The 19,619-nt window shown below is 35.9% G+C and overlaps 1 protein-coding gene across 7 annotated transcripts; it reads left to right on the forward strand.

Moving 5' to 3' along the window:
• The first annotated feature begins 1,081 nt into the window (after positions 1–1,081).
• On the forward strand, positions 1,082–17,854 carry LOC124173113 (zinc finger protein 2 homolog). 7 transcript variants are annotated; one of them, XM_046552619.1, is made up of 6 exons: positions 1,082–1,199; positions 1,488–1,537; positions 1,651–1,782; positions 3,016–3,179; positions 3,296–3,433; positions 14,270–17,854. In XM_046552619.1, exon 6 carries the CDS (start codon positions 14,398–14,400, stop codon positions 16,192–16,194), a length of 1,797 nt encoding a protein of 598 aa, XP_046408575.1. In that variant the 5' UTR covers positions 1,082–1,199; positions 1,488–1,537; positions 1,651–1,782; positions 3,016–3,179; positions 3,296–3,433; positions 14,270–14,397; the 3' UTR covers positions 16,195–17,854. The 7 variants fall into 7 exon arrangements, with proteins under 7 accessions (XP_046408575.1, XP_046408574.1, XP_046408577.1 ...); XM_046552618.1 differs by lacking the exon at positions 3,016–3,179 and adding an exon at positions 10,303–10,339; XM_046552621.1 differs by lacking the exon at positions 3,016–3,179 and having other exon boundaries at positions 1,082–1,250.
• The last annotated feature ends 1,765 nt before the right edge of the window (positions 17,855–19,619 follow it).

Genomic DNA, 19,619 nt, shown 5'->3' on the forward strand with positions numbered 1-19,619 from the left:
ACATGGTAGTGGGCAGTCCATCTCCCACAGCAACCTGAGATGTTAATAAACAAGTTACACATCAATAGAGTTTGGGATTAAAACATAAAATGGAGTAAGCACCATTGTAAAGAAAATCGATAAAATTTAATGTGCTACTTACTTGTAAACCAACTAAATCGTGTAGGGCATCCTTCACAGTTATTTTGCATGCTACATTCGAAGTGAATATGCTGTAATAACAATTATGCTTCTCCCTACTAAGTCTGCAAAGGTCTATTTCTGGATTCCCATCTGAAGATTCAGTGAAAATCCCGATGGTGCGACTCATGTTGTCGATTCAAAATCTCATTCACTCTTTCAATCAGGTTTATCGTCAAAGAAATCATCTACTCGGCATTGACATAGATCACATAATCTAACAAGGAAACTACATTCACTAAGATGATGAGTGAAAATGAAATACATTAGAAAGCTCAACAAAAGGAACACAAAAGCCAACACATGATGAATCGATGGAAAGATATATCACGACTCAATAGCATGGATTGAGAAAATTTTCAACAATTTATCACACGACTGTAAATTCTTCGGACAAACATCCACGACAAGATTAATCCACAATGTTAACTTGTTATTATATGACTATACAATCAACCTCTGTATAGAACCGATGTTTTCTTGTTGCCATTTTATCCGCCAAGAGCGCACCTATAGAGCAGGCCACACATCCGTGTTTGAAGAGTAATTTATTTCTATTTCAAAAAATAAAGGACCATTTCATTATAAATTCGTCAAATTTTCGATTGATTGTAGTGTAAAAATGTTAGGTTAAAAGTTAATCAATGACTTGGCAAGAAACGAAGTTTAAGCCCAACTTCGGCGTCCACAGGTCACAGTACATCTACAGCCTTTAAATATGAGAAAGAGTTCAAAATTCTTAAATGTAGAATTAAAAAAGGTTAAAAATATTTTTGTTTTTCAAAGAATGTAATTGAGTAGCATAATATATCACTTATTGTGGGAAATATTTCATTTTTCGATTTAGGCCTGTTGCATGCGCAATCCTGTAGCGGTGTAAAATGCAAATGAAGTCCGGTAGGTAAACTAAATCTTGCTACCATGGTCAGAGTTAGGAAGTCAATGAGCATGGTGTCCGTGTAAAATATTTGCTGTCTTTTCTGTCGAAAAGCGATTTATTTTTTAGGTCCAATGTAAATGTGAGCTTTTTATGCACTTTTCCTTGATTATTCTGAAGTTTTTGCGCTGGCGTAAGTCATAGAAATGAACGTAATGTATTAGAAATTTGCAAATAACTGGGTGCTGTGTGGATGGTTTGTTTGAGGAGTGAACTGGTTTTACAGATAGAATGAGTTATTGCAGTGAAAACATGAGTATTATCACTGGGAATTTATCTGAGTCTTCAGAAAGGAATTCTGAGGGTACTCCGTGCAGACTTTGCATGAAGAAAAATGATTATTGTTACAACATATTCTTTTCAATTGCAGGAAGCCAGATATCTGGAAAGGATGCCTAAGGCGATTTTGTTGACTTACAAGTAAGTGAGGGTTAAGATTTCATTGATCTCCTTAGTTATTGTTTTATTCCGTTTTATGGGCATGTTTTCCACAGCAAGTCTGATCTCTTGCATATGTTTCATTCATTTCGTAGGTTGCTGTTGGAGATGACCTGCCTGCCAGCCCACTGTGCTTGAAAATGCTCATCGAATTCAATGATTTCATAAATATTTGTCAGAAATCGGTCGGAGAACTGAGAAATTTTTCGTGTAGAAAGTACCTCAGGGTTAGTGCATCTTATTTTTTTTTCATTGGAAGCCTCGTATAACTTTCAAATAATGTGAACTCATTCACGTAACTAGATATTAACTTGTTCGTGTTAACTTAACGTGTAGCCCGGCCTTAATAGTTTAAAGTTCATATAGACTGGAATGAAATTTTTAATAAATGTTTGTACTTGTGGTTTCAACAGATTATAGCAATAACTTGAAAATGTAATTAATTGTGTATACGATAACGAAGTATACGACGGGCAATGTATTTGTTTGCACGGCACATTAACACGTACGGGTTAATGTTTAAATGTATGAACACGAGAATGAACGCCAAAATACACCGTGTAACCACCCAACTTGTGCGAATGCATGCACAGAAAAGAGAACTTGTTCTAATTTGGTTCATACATTCGTACATTTACCGTTCTGGTCCACAAAAATCATTCATGAAAACGTACATTAACTCATACCTGTTAATGCATCGTGTAAACAGGCCTAAATGCTTAGTGACTTCATCAATTTATTACATGAAAAAATAACTGAAAAGCACTTCTTATTAAAGAACAAAACTTAATGTAGCATTAAATTTGTTTGTTAACAATATTGAATGTTATGACAGGACCTCGCCAATGATCGACGGAGCAGTGAAAAAAGTCCAATTTCCCTCATAGTGTTTCCGAATCCAGATGAGGCATTAATTAACATGCAGTTGGTACCTGAATGGTGACGACCGAAGTCGCTTTTTATTTTCGTATAACTAAGTGTTTACAATTCATTCAGTCATAAAAGTGATACATTTGAATTTACCAATGACCAACTCATAACACACATAAATGAACGTGAAGAATTTTGAGGAATTTGTTCCCGATGTATTTTTTTGCCTCTTACCTACTCTTTGATTTTAGAACAGAATAATTCAGCTGCAAAAAATATCGGCAATACACGAATTTTGGGCAAATGACGATCGGAGCGCACAAAGACAATCGTCCTTTTGTAGGGTTCTAGTCAATAAGCTTGAAATTCTTTTAAAATATTTGCTGTTTATCCTGCGACTATGTGATTCCTTTTTGAGGTCCTATTTAAATGTGAGCTTATTACACCCTTTTCTTTGATAAGTCTAATTGTTTTGCATTGGTGTACGTCATGGAAATGATCTTAATGTATTAGGAATTTTGAAATCACTGAGTGATACGTGGATGATTTGTTGGAGTGAACTGATTTAAAGAATGAATGAGTTATTGCAGTGAAAGCACGAGTATGATTTCTCGGAGTCTTCAGGAAATCATTCCGAGAGTACCCCGTGCAGACTCTGCATGAAGAAATACGATTATTATTACCATGTATTTACCTCAATTGTTTCAAGCGAGATAACTGTCAAGGATGCCTTATATGATAAAGTCGAATTAAAGTAAGTGACGGGTTACATTTTATTTATGTCCTTAGTTCTTTTTTTATTCCGTTGTATGAACTTATTTTCTACGATAGGTCCAAAGTCTATGGCATACGTTTTCATTGATTCCTTAGGTTGCTGTGGGAGATGGCCTGCCTGGCTCTTTATGTCCACTGTGCTTGGAAAAGCTGATCGAATTCAATGACTTCAGAAATGTTTGTCATAAATCGGACGCAGAACTAAGAAATGTTTCATGTATTAATTACTTAAGGGTGAGTGCATCTTATTTTTCATTGGAATTGTAGTGTAACTTACAAATAATGTGAAATCATTCAAGTAAGTAGATATTAACTTGTTCGTGTTAGTTTACTGTGTAGGCAAGCCTTAATAGTTTCGCGTTCATATCGACGAGATTGAAAACTTTAGTAAGATGTTTGCATTTGTTGGTTCAACAGATTAAGATAATAACGTGAAAAAGTAACTTAATGGTGTATTTGACCAAGCCTCGACGGGCAAGGTATTAAGATATATGTCTTCATCAAATTAGTACATGCAAAATTTATTATAAAGCATAGGATACAAAATTTATTATCAGGGTTTTTGTTTAGGATACAAAAGTTAATGGGGCATTAAATTAGTTCATGAGCAATATTAAATGATATTAAAGGACCTCGCCAATGATCGATGGAATAGTGAAATAAGTCCAGTTTCCCACGTAGTGTTTCCGATTTTGGTTATTCAGTGGTGAGGACTGCAGACTTCGTACAAATATGTGTTTAAAATCCAATCCTATCAAAAAATTAGTGGGTTATTGGAATTCAACTATGACCTACCAATTAAGGATATCAATAGATACGAATAATTTTTTGGTATGTGTTTTCGATATCTTTCTCTTACTTAAAACCTCCTGTTTGGATTTAAATTTGAACTCTTGAAGTTTAGGCCATTTATAGAATCATATTTGCGGACGTTTTCAAAGTTCATTTGCCAGTTTCGTCATCGTCGTCGTATTAAATATTAAGAGATGAGAGAAATGTATAAGTATACAAGTACTAAAAAGTAAATTTAGCTACTCAAAAAGTATCCAATAAAATATTTCAACAAAAAGATTAAAATTTCTAAAGCATATTAAGAAAAATGATTTAACACACCATGGCTATTTAGTGCACTTGTACGTTGTTATGTTAAAATATTATATAGTACTTGGTTTTTTATATTTGTATGATATTTGAGTGATTTGATAACAATATTATTTGCTAAAATTATCTATGTCAGTGGTTTGTAAATTTTTTATGTGCTTGATTACAAAAACCTTTATTCAAATTATTTTATGGTAAATAATATTTTTTACATGATGGGGTAGTTTCCTTCATCAAAGAAAACGAAAGGCATTGATTGCGATTCGTTACCCACCATTAGTGTATTCATAATACACAAATTATTTGATTTTTCAAATACCAGTTTAGACGAATGGCAAGGGTCAAATTTTATCCTCAATTGAAAAAGGCCAGATTGGCACCCAGGCGATTCCATTCCAGGTGACATCACAGGGACCTAGTTTCTACACGAGAGGATAGGAGTTATTCATCGTCTGAGGTTACCAATGCATGCATGAGGCACAGAGCTCAGGGAAACATATCTTAATAATCACCTATTAAAACTGGCTAAGGTTGGAAAGTTTTCTTCGTTTGATAAGGTATTAATAAACCTTTTTTAAGCCAAGCGCTACCATTCAGCAAGGTACTCAGCTACCGGCTAGCATCCTGCGTCCTATCAGCGCTCAGAGCCTCGATCAAGGTCACCTCAAAGGCGAGAGGGGGAACCAGAGATGCGCCGCACGAATTTTTCCCATCATTCCTACTTATGGGTCTCGTTTTCCAGCGCATGAAATTTTTCACTTTTCATTTAATCGCGAAAAATAGATATCATCATTTAAAAATCTAAAAGCGTGAAATATGTACTCCAGGAGTAATAATCTTTCGATTTAGGCAATAAAAAAATAATAGGAAACCACCCTATTAAGGTGTGGTAAGTGCTGAGGTTACAAATGCATGCATGAGGCACAGAGCTCAGGGAAACATGTCTTAACAATCACCTATTAAAGCTGGCTAAGGTAGCCTGCTGACTGACCCTAGATAGCATACAGCAACTTTAAACTACTTTAGGAAATTTTTCTAGGCTTGTTAAAATTCTCAGATTCATTGTAAAATGTATGCATTAATAACCAAAAAAGAGTTTTGGATTTACATTCCTCTCTCTGTAAAGTGGTAATTTTATAATTTATTTCTTAAAGCCTTCTTAAGGGATCACACTTTCCCCGTGCTTGGGGTAAGTGAGTTCCATGGCCGATGTGCAATATATTTCCACATTACATGGCACATGGGCTAAGTGCGATTTGCCCAGATATTCAGCTTTACATTGCTTTTGAAGGTACCAACTTATGTTTAACCGTTCTTGAACAATTCAATTACCACTTCCAATACCTTATCCAAGGTATTGGAAGTTAAACAATATATCTACAATTTGAATAACTCAGAACAACAATAAATCAATTATATTCATATCAGGATTGATTTCAATAGCAGGAATTCCTCCAATTGTGGTAATTAATTTATCTTAAGATCTTATGTTAAGTAAACAAGTAGCCTTCAAAGCCTCAATTAAAAGTTATAATCTTTTAGGTCTTAGTTTATATAAACAACTTAAGAATTGCAGTCTAATATCATTTCTTTTGACTATAAATCCAATGACTTCCAATAACTTCCCCAAGGTATTGGAAGTGACTTTTTTGCATCTTCTGGTTAATTAGATGTTACACGAAGGAATTTTAGTGAAATTGGTTTTTCTAATGATGGTGGCAGTATTCGAATTGCATACATTAATTTTCATGTGTGTTACAAATAGCTTATATGTAGAAGCTGAATAATTTATTATAAAAATAGCATCAAGTTTTTTTTATGGAAGATATCTATGTATAAATTAGGATAAAGAAAGAAAGAAAATCCTGGATACGGCCTTGCTTGTGCCCCCCCAGAAAGAAATCCTTATCCAGTAAATTCATCCTATGGTGCACAGAATTTAAATTATAATGTCTGAAATAATGCATCTCTCACTTACCATGGCACTTTTTGGGACAATATCTGCAGTGTTCTGTGGGAATATCTGTTACAGTTACGAATATTAGGTTGAAAGAATTATTTGTGGGTGACATTGATTTCGTTTTTATGAAGAAAAGGATTTCATGAGGCTCTCAACTGGTTGCGGGTTCATTAATGTCTCTTCTCCCGCGTGTTGCCATCCTTGATAAACAATGGAGGCTTAACACCTAGTACCATGAGCTTTGGTAGAATTGTTCTAGGAATATGCATTGTGATCTGCACTGTCAGCCAGCAATGGTTTAATTTGCAGCAGTCCAAGGGAATTTCTCCTCATTAAAATTCATGCGTATTTCATTTGTAATGGGAACTAAAACTTGATGATGGAAATGTTTTTGTGAGCATGTCCTGATTTGCTTATAGGAAGGAAAAAAATTGCATTAGGTTAATTACATGTTAAAGTTGCATTAAGCTCTACTGTAGAAAACAATTTCATGTTAGATTTGTTGAAATTCTGTCCATCAAAAACTCAAAATTTGTGCACAGGTAATTTGGAGTTTATTCTGTTACAAATATCATGAGTGAATGGAACACTCAGCAGTCATTTCCATGCTGCAGACATTTCTGTGAACAGTTTACAATGCTCCTCAAATGACAACATCAGTCAACCTTGTATGCAATGGAATTGGGCCCTTTTATGTTGTCTCTTTGCTAATAGTACTGATAATACTCTTACCTTTAATCCATATCTCAATCTCAGAGAGGAGGACCGTTATAAGATAATAGTAGAACAGGGGAAGCTGGCAACCACTCCCATAGAAAACATGTGCCAATCATATGCATCAAGAGAGTTAAGAATATTTATTCTCCAACAAGCTCCAGAAGGGAAATTGAACACCTCCTGTTATAAATAAAGTAAGAGAATAAAACTCTATTTAGTAGTTAGGTATAGTTTTATAATCATTTTTAATACAAATGTTTTCATTCACAGCCTAATATCATTATTTTATGGCTTGAAGAAGTGTATAAAATGTAAAAACTGTGAATTGCATGGCAAATGGTGTATTCTTACTTAAGATTGGTTAGGTCCCCTATAGACAGAACATTAAACGATTGGCAAATTTGAATGAAGGCATGAAGTTTCTTTATGCCATGGGTTTTTCAAAAACAAATGCATCCATCCATTTTTGCCTAGAAAATAAAAAAAAGAGTTGGATAGTAGTACAGTAAAAATTGGGTAATGGAGAAAAATTAGACATTTTTTCTAGATTATATATAAAGACATGATAAATAATAAATAAAATAGATATAAGGGCCTACTGGAAATAGGGTGGTATCCTATCATTTTTTATTGCCTAAATCGAAAGATTATTACTCCTGGAGTACATATTTCACGCTTTTAGATTTTTAAATGACAATATCTATTTTTCGCGATTCAATGAAAAGTGAAAATTTTCAAGCGCGCGAAAACGCAACGCATAAGTAGGAATGAAGGGAAAAAGTCCGTGCATGGCATTTCTGGTTCCCCCTCCCGCCTTGTGAGGTGACCTTGATCGAGGCTCTGAGCGCTGGTAGGATGCAGGATGCTAGTGGGTAGCTGAGCACCTTGCTGGCTGGTAGCGCTTGGCTTAAGAAAGGTTTATTAATACCTTATCAAATGAAGAAAACTTCCCGACCTCAGACGGTTTTAATAGGTGATTATTAAGACATGTTTCCCTGAGCTCTGTGCCTCATGCATGCATTGGTAACCTCAGACGATTCATAACTCCTATCCTGTCGTGTAGAAACTAGGTCCCTGTGACGTCACGTGGAGTGGAATCGCATGGGCGCCAATCTGGCCTTTTTCAAATGAGGATAAAATTTTACCCCCTTACAGCTGATAAGTTGAAATATCGGTTTTGCCCCTAGGTACACAGTAAAACAATTATGGCAATTTGAGGTTATCCAAAATCATTAGCTAAGCTACTCGTACGTTAAAATATAAGTTAACACAGTAAATAAACACATGTACTCACATTCGGTAAACCAGATTGTGGTTACACTTCTCAAATCAAAATAATTATGACTTTAAAGTTGTAAAATAAACGGGTTAAAACTTTAGAACTCTACATAACCCCAACATCGTCAAGCATGCCAACGAAACCAAGCTCGATCTGCTCGAAATGGCGGCCTCCTCAACTAGTTCATAGTTTTGCCGCTGGAAATCATCACCTACTTGGAAATATTAAAGGGGTGGGTTTGACCCGCCTGGTCGGTTTTGCCCCACTCTCCCCTACTTATTTAGAAGGATACTTAGTTGCGGTTTTTACCACTAGAGACACATCTACAAGAGGCTGAATATCCTCCTTTAAATATTAGCCTCTTTCCCGGACAATACATGACAATTTCACTTAGTGATATGATGCTTGCGTCAAAGTGGAATTTAAGCGCCATATCGGCAGTTTCAGTGACAAACATAATTTCCAAATTTCTTTAGTACGCAGAAAGGGTTTTCTAAATAGGTATTTCGGAGTTTATGCAAATAAACTCAATATTATATCAGTTTACGTTCAGAATGTAAGAATTCATCACTTTTCGATGGTATACAAGGTTTGATAGTGGGAAGAATTGCAGCTACAAACCTGGAATCTAAACCAGTCTTTGCTTAGCTTGTCCGATATAAAATAGGGATACGTATACCATAAAAAGGGGCTATAAAAAGCACACTTTTAAATATCACCTAAAAATCACAGTACAACAGATAGACATAAAATACATAAATGCTCATTGACACCCTAGCTTATAACAGCCCAATCAAGCAAAGATTAGTTTAGACTCAGGGCTTTAAGTGTGTATCTCACCATGAGAAGTCTACGTATACAATGGGCCTTCGAAAAATGAAGAATTCTTCCATTTGCATTAATTTAAACTGATGTATTATTGAGGTTTATTGCTTGAGTCCTGACATGGCTATTTTGAAAAAAAAAACATTTTTGAACTTCAAAATAAATAAATTCTGGAATCGTTTTGCCAACAAAAGGGAGTTAAGTAATGTATGGGAGCTGAAATTTGGCTTAAATTCCTTTCTTGTCTTCTATATACATAATCGTAACAAAAAATTTGATAATCTACAGTAAATCAAAGGAATATTCGTGAATTTCAAATGAAGTGACCATTTGATGCAAGTAGTCTTCAAACTTTGGCCTTGGTATGCTCTCAGCAGAAGAAAAAGCAACTATAAAACCGCGATTCTAAACCAACCTTGTATACGTGGTCTTACGTTAACATGGTTATTTCACGGATGATGTGACCGTGTCAAATGATCATGAAAATCGTAAATACTCACTTATATAGTACTATAAAGTCTATGGTGAAAATTGTTGATAATATTCTCTATCCATGCTGTTGCATCGTGATATATATTTGAGGTGATTTATTAATAGCTGACTTTTATGGACCTTGCCTTGAGTATTCCTCAGTGTTTTCACTTATCATCCAAATGAAAGTAGTTTCATTCTGGGATTTTGTGATCATAGTCTCCATCAAATGCATAGGTCGTATTGCTTTCAGGTAGCTAACCAGCTAAGGCCTTGAAATTTATGAAACTAATAATTGTTGAAATAACCGCAGATTCAATAATAATATTGGTAATATCAGATGTTAGCACCATGGCTATCTTTAGTTTGTTTTGAGGCTGCAATGCATATCCATTCTGAAATGACCGCCATGGGAATTCTAATATCGTTGTGTCGATGCGTTTTCGATTCGACTTTTGAGTCGATATCGTCGAGTCGAGTGGCCGATCGATTAGTTCGTGAGAGGGAGCATGTTGGGAAATTGTGTTTATGACGGAAATTAATAAACTCCCTATTTTGTTTGCTTTGAGAGGTGGTACTCTCATTATTAAGCATTCCTTTTGGATTTATTTTGATTCCGGGAATCTTTTTAGTCGAGGTTAGTAGTTCTTTGTTTGTAAAGATGGTAGTGGTTAAGCTATATAAGTACCTACATGAATGTGTTGTTGTTGACTTTAAGCTAAAACGTTATCCTGCTTATTTGCAAAATAGGTTTACAGTTGCTGCTGGATCCTTTGTTTCCTGTCAAGTAAGTTGAGAAAATTATTGGAAATTTTTTTACTGTTAGGCCCTCCCTCTGAATTCGTATTCGTGTATAATATCCATATTTTTGGCGGAGAGTGATGTGCATTTGGTAGTGTGTTTTGTATGATGATGGTGCTCTTAAAATGCACAATTTCATGTAAGAACCTCATAGTGATACAATTATATAGTATACAATTAATCTCGTACAAAGATTATTTTCGTGGTGTGATTAGCTAGTCTATATTGCCTATATGTATGGGTATGATGTGAAGCGACGCGACGGTTCGATTACTTAATGAAAGGGAGTTTGATGTAGCTTTGTGTATTCCGGAGAAGAACAAAATCTGTTTTTTTGTGTGCGTTATAGAAGATAGTGTTCTCATAATTAGACATTTCCGTTTGTGCAGTACTTCCTTCAAGTCGATTTAAGTAGTTTTCGTGGGTAAACATGTTAACGTAATTATATACCTGTGTTAATTTTGTCTTTTAACAAGAGGACTCAATGTATCCGACTTATTAGCAAAAAAAGATATTGAGGTGCTGCCGAATCCGTCTTTTTTGTCATATGGAGATATTAGTTGATAATCTTCTGTTTTCATGCCGTCGTCACTGACTTCTTATTCGTGTATCATATCCAAGAACCCTATAAGTAGGCTTCTTGATCATATCCATATTTATGGTGGAGAATACTGCGCGACTTTCTAGTGTGTTTTGTTGTTTATGGTTCTCATTAAAAATGCATAGTTACAAATCACCACCTCATAGTAAAATCATGCAAGTGGTCTCTCATTAATCAGGATTACTCTCTTGGTGTGATAGCAAGTATACCATCTTCTAGGTGATGTTATATGCATTTCGGAGTTGTTTGGCCCTGTCGTAATGATATTATGTTCTAAATGTTCCCAAGTATATGTACTGCATGATGTTATCATAATTTTTTGTCTTATCAACTTTTGTGTCCTTAAATACCATTATTGGTAGGAATACTGTGTGTATTAAAATCCTCTCGCGGTGATTCATGTATCACATTCTTCTCTGTCAACGTCGCAGAAATATTTAAACCCTCACAATTTAAGCCTTAAAAGCTTACTATATTTTTACCTATTGGCTTTGTGTGGTATTTGGGAAAAGTAGCGAAAATATGAAATTCTAAACTGGAAACCTCCAACTTCAGCAAATATAATTGATTAGAGGCGTAGTTCTCTATGAGAAGTTTCAAATCTGATTCTTTTTTTATAACATAGAGGTTTGTAAGTACGTAGGATCTGCTTTGGGATGTGACATCCAAGAATATAAAATGTAATTCGAGTTTGTTTTGAATGTTGATATCTGTTTCTCCGAACATTTGGCTTTAACCTCGACAGTTTTATGAGTGACATGTTTTAGGACGACTTAGTACTTAAGTCTGGGTATCATTCATTGAGATGTAAGATTTATATATTCGGTTTAATGTATCAAGATGCTTTATATGGAGAGCATTTGGGTTCCGTAGCGTTTCCCGTTTAAAAGTATCTGCTGACTTCATATCAAATAACAAGCGAACAGAGATGACGTAATTGGTGAGGGCATAAGTTCGTTTATCAAATAAAATTTATGGCTGACTTGAATTTACGTTTCATGGATTAGGATGCCTGTTTATTCGTGGCAAATTATTAGGGAGTGTCTTTTCAATTTTCATCATTGAGTGCCTATTTACAATTGTTAATATTGCTTCTTTTAATGTTGAGTTTTCTGGTATCACCATGACATTTGCTTTTAAGCTGCCCATTATTATTTTGTGCTTGTGACTTTGCTTTTTCGAGTGGTGGTAGATGCTCTTTCTAATTCCCATCATGAAGTATCTATTCCCATTTGTTCATAATGCAGTATTAGTGTTGAGTATTGGATATACTAATGACATTTTCTTTTGGACTGTCTCATGATTGTGTTCTAGTGAACATGCTTTCGGACTGCTGATAGACGTTCCTTTTATTGCCATTATAGAGATACTATTTTCGTTTGATCTTAATATTTATTTTAGTGCTTATTTTTAGGGGATGCTCATGGCATTGCTTTAAACCTGCATGATCATTTTGTAAAATTGAACGTGCCTTATTAGTATTAATGGATACTCATTTTAAATGTCATCATAATATCAATGCTGTATTCGTTTTTATTGCTCTATTTAGTGCAAAGCTTATGAGGTTTCCAGTTACAATGGCTTCATAAACGAATTTTACAAAACAAGATCTTCTAATTTAAACGAGTTTTCACCCACCATGCGTTTAAATGGGGTTACAAGTCTCCAATCACGTCGGTGACGAACTAATTGATGCAAGTGTCATGGGTAAATGAGGCGTAATGAGGGGTGTAACCGAAATTTGCATTCAGGATGATGTTATTTATCAAATTCATATATCTTCAATACTGTTCCTTGCATTTGCTATTTCCATTGAGCAAAATATTGGGAAAAATCGGATTGCTATGCAATCATCACAGCGGTCATTTTTGAAAGTGATCAATAGCCTTAATCACTATATTCTACTGTGGGTTAGAGTCATTAAATTAAATCCTATCTCCAATTTTTTACTCTGGACAAAAATATTTGACATTTTCAAATTTGACCATGACCAAGCATTCACCTGCTTTGCACTTTATTGTCGCGTTATATTTCTCTAATTTTTATCTCAAACTTTGAAGCCTGCTTGAGATTATTTTATCAATATTCCCAATCATTATATTCTACACTGGTATATAGTCAGTACATACCAGTAGCACAGCGAGGGGTTTTTAAGGGGATAACACCCCCCCAGAGCTCAGACAATTTTGGAAGTTTGATATATTTTATTTATTTGGATTAATATTACTTTTAGAATAGTACAAGGATTAATAAAAAATCCCTCAGAGGCCTTAAAACTCACAATTTTTAACCTTTTATCTTAATTTTTCTGGCAGAGGGCCTTCGCATCTGCCGATAACCCTGTCAGGTATGCCATAAACCCAGGCACCTCAGTAATAGTTGCGCCTGATACCCCCCAGCCGTTATTCCTGGCAGTGCCCCTGGTACATATTACAAATGGATGTCCATGTATCATGTTGAGAAACTTGTTAATGCAGTTCTCCACACTTACAAATTTTTTTCCACATGTGTATTCTCCTGTTCAGTCATAGTTAAGCCCTAGGATATAAATGACAAAAGTTTGTTGTCTGTTATCTTAGTAACCATAGTGATATAAAGGGTCAGAGATCGTTTTGAAATGAATATTCTTTGTAGCTAAATATGAAATTATTAACAGATGAACTTCTGAAATGTGGCTGATTTTTCATTTGTTAGCCTTAACCCTGGGATTGTAGTCTCCATTTCTGAAAATGAGTGTTTGAATGCAGAAAACTCAAACAAATTAAAAATGGCATTTTTGGAAATTAAAAGGACTGAGACTTATTAATTGGATAATCCAAATGAATATGTCACGAATATTGAAGTGTTCAAAATTCACTTACAACTTATGTTTCTCAATGTTTTCACGGTGTTTTATAGAAGGAAGGTTTAAAACAGACAAAGTAATAGAGTTAAAGTTAATACATCAATACGGTTAAGAAACATGAATTGGGGAAAAATTCAAATATTTTGTTGAATATGTTATAATATGAGGAGTCCTAACTTTAAAATAATTGTTGATATTAAGTTATTTTTAGTACTTTTAAAATTGACTTACCAACTAAAAATAATTCATTTGGTGTAATGTCAGCAAGTACTAAAATGTAATGAAAGACAACACCTTCTTGTTAGATCAAATGAAAAATGAACATATAATAAAAAGGGCGGCCCATCTTGATACTTTGAGGACGGTATATTGCTTTCTATCAAATAGCTTTAGTTATCAACTAAAGGGATTTTATAAATAAGACCAGTATAGCTTTCTTTTGTGATTAAAATATTAAAATTCTTTTCTAGGGCTTCCAGGTGGTGAAAGGATGTTTAGGGAAACATCTAAGTGGTGACTATTCCTTCCTCAGCCTCACTGACTGTCATTTAATCTGCGAATGGAGCATCTCATGCAGGGGAATGAAGGAATGTGATTAATGAAGAATTGGAAAAATGTGGAGCTGTTCTTGCTGATAAGTCAACATCTTGCTGAATTCCATATGATGGACAAGCAGGCATCGAAAATCAGTGGAGGCAGAGTCAAAATGGGTGAGGTGAGGGGTGGAAATGGTTGTGATGCACCAATTATCCCTAATGCCCTCAAGATGATCAGAATTACTAGAAAGACGAGTTGCGCAGAGCCAGTCATGGGGAACAAAGATGAGTTCAGTAATTGTGAGGCGATAAATGCTGTAAAGGGACAAATGTCAAACGAAACTTCATATAATTGCTACCACTGCACAGGTGGATTCAGCACCAAAGGTGATCTTAAAAAACACATTGAAACTCATTTTGGTGCCAGCAATATAGCCGTGGATGATGAATCATCCATGGTGCTAGGTATAACAGGGCCAAACAGTAAAAGACAAGGGCTGAGGCGAAAAGGAAATGGTTCTCTAAAGGAAGTATCCGGAGGGACTCTGGAGAAAGGAAACGATAGAAAAGGGAGACGGTTTGCTGCAGGAGCTGACACATGTGTAGAAAGTGATTCCTTAAATTCCTCCTCTTGCACTAGAGACATCAAAAAGGGAAAGTGTTCAAGCGCAAGAGGGAGGCCTTATTCCTGTAGTGTGTGCTATAAGTGTTTCACTAAATCTTCTACTCTCAAGAATCACATGCGTGTACACACAGGAGAGAAGAATTATTCCTGTAGTGTCTGCAATAAGTCATTCTCTGTGAGGAGCAACCTCACCAAACACATGCGTACCCACACGGCAGAAAAACCTTATACATGCAGCATCTGCAATAAGTCTTTCTCTCTGAGTTGTAACCTCAACACCCATATCCGTACTCACACAGGAGAGAGGTCTTATTCATGTAAAATATGCTGTAAATCATTCAGTCGCAGTGATGTCCTTACCAAGCACATGCGTATACACACGGGGGATAAGCCTTATTCCTGTAGTGTCTGCAATAAGTCATTCTCTGTGAGGAGCAACCTCAGCACACACATGGGTACCCACACAGGAGAGAGGTCTTATTCATGTGAAATATGCTGTAAATCATTCAGTCGCAGTGATTCCCTTGCCGAGCACATCCGTATTCACACTGGGGATAAGCCTTATTCCTGTAGTGTCTGCAGTAGGTCTTTCTTTCAAAGGAGCAACCTCAACAAGCATATGGCTACACACACTGGGGATAAGCCTTATTCCTGTAGCGTCTGCAATAAGTCATTCTCTCAGAGGAGCAACCTCAGCACACACAAGCGTATACACACAGGGGAGAAGAATTATTCCTGTAGCGTCTGCAATAAGTCATTCTCTCTGAGTTGCAACCTCAGCACACACATGCGTACCCACACGGCAGAGAAACCTTATACATGCAGCATCTGCAATAAGTCTTTCTCTCTGAGTTGTAACCTCAACACCCATATCCGTACTCACACAGGAGAGAGGTCTTATTCATGTAAAATATGCTGTAAATCATTCAGTCGCAGTGATGTCCTTACCAAGCACATGCGTATACACACGGGGGATAAGCCTTATTCCTGTAGTGTCTGCAATAAGTCATTCTCTGTGAGGAGCAACCTCAGCACACACATGCGTACCCACACAGGAGAGAGGTCTTATTCATGTGAAATATGCTGTAAATCATTCAGTCGCAGTGATTCCCTGGCCGAGCACATCCGTGTTCACACTGGGGATAAGCCTTATTCCTGTAGTGTCTGCAATAAGTCTTTCCCTCAGAGGAGCAAACTCAACAAGCATATGGGTACACACAAGAGTGGGGCCTGATTCATGTAAAAATGCTGTAAATCATTCAGTCGTAATGATCACCTCACCGAGCATATGCGTATACACCCAAGAAATAAACCTTATTCCTGCATTGTCTGCAGGAAATCCTTCACTCAGGGAAGCACCTTCTACAACCATATGTTTAAGCACACAGGAGAAAAAACTTTTTCATGTAGAATACACTGTAAATCATTCAGTCATATTTATAACCTTACCAAGCACATACGTATACACACACACACGGAAGAAACACTATTTCTGCAGTGTCTGCAGGAAGTCCTTCACGCATACTAGTGCCCTTAAAAGCCATATACATATGCACACAGGAGACTGACATTATTCATGTAACATTTCCTGCAAATATTTCTATCGCAGTAGCCAGCTAACCACACACAAACATACGCACACAGGAGACAAACCTTATGCATTTAGCATTTGCTTGAAATCCTTCTCTCTTAGAATCTCCATGCACCGTACATAAGCTCACGCGCACAGGAGTCAGACCTTGTTCATGCAATGCCTGCAGCAAGGCTTTTGCTCACAAGTCCACCCTCGACCATCACCCATATAGGAGGGGGACCCTATTCTTGCAGGGAATGTGGGAAAACTTTCTCTGGGAAGAGCGACTTAGTGAGGCATTTCCATCCCCACATCTAAGAGGCATTATTGTTATAGTTGAGGGCATGAAGGGTTTACTCAAATTGGTTACTGAAATGCACCTGGCATGCATACTCGCTGGAATGATACATCATTAAGATTGCATTTGTTGACATTTTTCCTTAAGCAAAAAGTTCAGGAGACACGTAATTCATTACGTTTACACAAGTAGTGTTTAATAATGATGAGCAAATACCCAATAGGGATTGTGAGACGTAGTAGTGACTGCATGAAGAAGTCATGGATTTTTTATTTCTATTTTGAAGGAGCTGGGTAGCAAAAAAGGGCAAGGCCACCCACTTAGCTCACTCTGCATTAAGATAATATGCCACTAACTTTCACTCGAATTTGTCTGCTCAAGGGCTAATATCTTTCGATATGGTCCTCTCATTCCTTGGTATGTCTCAATCTGAATTAATAATGAAATCAATGATATTTTCTGGGTTGAAATAGTACAAATTGTGCCATTAGCCTGAAAATATTGTTACACTTGTATCATGTTTGTTCTCATTTTACCGTTAACTAATCTATTCATAGGCGCATAATTCTTTGTCGTTTACACAAGTATTGTTAAAAATGATGAGGAAATACCCAGTTGGGAATGGTAGTGATGATAATTTTTCATTGGTAAAATATTGTCTTTTTATATTTTAAAATATTGTCATACAACTGTCACAACTCTTTCTTACTGAAAATGTTTCCTTTCGCATATCGTAGTTATTTTAATGTAATCAATCCTTTGTTAGTCTATTATTTGATTTTTGTGGACTGTATCTTAAGAATACATTTCTCTTTATAGATAAACTAGATGGTAAAGTAGGATGGACATGGAAAGTGTCTAACCTAAGGCATCTGACTTAGGGGTCTGTGTTATGGTTGCTGCTACCATGTGCTTCCCAATATCATCGTGATTGTTGTGTTTTAGGGCAACCTGTTTCTTACTGTAATTATGCACCTATATGTGTTAAACAAATGACAATAAACTGCATCTGTATACAAAACATTGCCGGCCAGTATTAGTACTTAACAGTGAATCCACTAAGAAATGTAGGGAATTTTATTTCCATTAGAATTACCAACAATTCCATGGTATCTATGTCTCATCGGTCCCTGGGGTATTTAAAAATTTGTTACTGCAGATTTTTTCTTATATATGGCTAGGACTATATCCAGGGATGATATTTTCTAGAGTATAATACTTTAAATATAATATGTCATCTATAAACTCTCAATTGCAAATTATTAAAAGTCCCAGTTTCTATAAGTCATGATGGTATGGCTGCTACATAGGGTTTTTACAGATATTTAGGAATGGACTTTAGAAAAGTCTTTTAATAACCACTGTAAGTATATGAAATAAACAAAGAATTTTAGGATTTCCAATTTCACCCTTTTTAACCCAGAGCTTCCTCAGGGAATAATTATATTTTAGACTTTTTATTTAAAAAATTTTCTTATCATTCATAATTATTGTGGCAGCTATTTGTTTCACCCTTAAACTTAACAGTACAACATTAAGGGTAGTTTAAATTTTTTCTAAACTGAGCTGAAATGTTTGTTTTTTATGTAATTTTTGTAGTTGTAATTCTGTTTTTGTATCCCAATGTGAAGCAACATCGGGTTACAGCGGGTTAAGATTGGAACCATAGCTCATCTTTTGGCATATTTACTACAATTTGTACGTCATAGGACCTTAAAATCCCAAATACCAATGGCTGAGGTAAAGGATGCTAGTAAGTCAACTATTGAGATAAAGTTTTGATTCGCCCATTATTCTTTCATAATGAAATGTTCACCTTCTTTACCCTTATCGAACTAATACAAATCAAAGACACGATTGATTGGTAATCAGGACGAAAAACTAGGAAGGATAACACGTTCGACCAAACACCACTGTTTCAATAATATGATCCCCTTTTGCCTTGTTTTAGCTGTAAAAATAAAATTTGTGATCCATTAATATATATTTCCTATGTTTTTTCTCACATTGTCCCGGAAAATATGGCATTAGCTGTAAATGTCTATATTTCACAGAAACTGTTTATGTGCCTAACCATTTTCTTGAAAAAGACATCGAAACTTTGATAATGCAACCAAAAAATATGGTGGTTTTCTTTAATTTTTTTATTGCCTATATGGAAGGACTCCTGGAGTACGTATTTCACGCATGTTTTAGTTTTTTAAATGACAATATCTATTTTTCGCCATTAAATGAAGGGTGAAAAATTTAAAGTGCGCGAAAACGTGACGGCTAACTATGAATGCTGGGAAAACTCCCCGTGACGTCATTCTGGCTCCCGCTGTTGCCGTGTGAGGTGACCCTGGGGTGAGAATATGTCCGCTGCTGAGATGCAGGCTGCTAGCAGGTAGCGCTCGGCTTTAATAAGTATTATTAATACCCTATCAAACGAAGGAAACTTTCCGACCTTAGGCAGTTTTAATAAGTGATTATCAAGACATGATTCCCTGAGCTCTGTTCCTCATGCATGAATTCGTAATGTCAGTGGACGTAAAACTCCTATCTACTCGTATGGGGTGAGGTCCAATGAATGATACTTTCGCTACCGACGGAAGTGCTCCGGAGCATAGGCGCTACGTTCGCTACGAGAATTTCTTTTCGGACCGGTCAGGAGCGAAGTCAAAATGGCGGAAATGAACGAGGGCGGGGAAACTGGGATTATGAAATCGAAGAGATGGTTTAAATTGCGAAGTGAGGTGATAATGATCATTGAATATTAATAAATATGTTCGAATATCATTTAAATGAA

Source organism: Ischnura elegans, assembly GCF_921293095.1.
Source record: "Ischnura elegans chromosome 13 unlocalized genomic scaffold, ioIscEleg1.1 SUPER_13_unloc_4, whole genome shotgun sequence".
Lineage (NCBI taxonomy): Eukaryota > Metazoa > Arthropoda > Insecta > Odonata > Coenagrionidae > Ischnura > Ischnura elegans.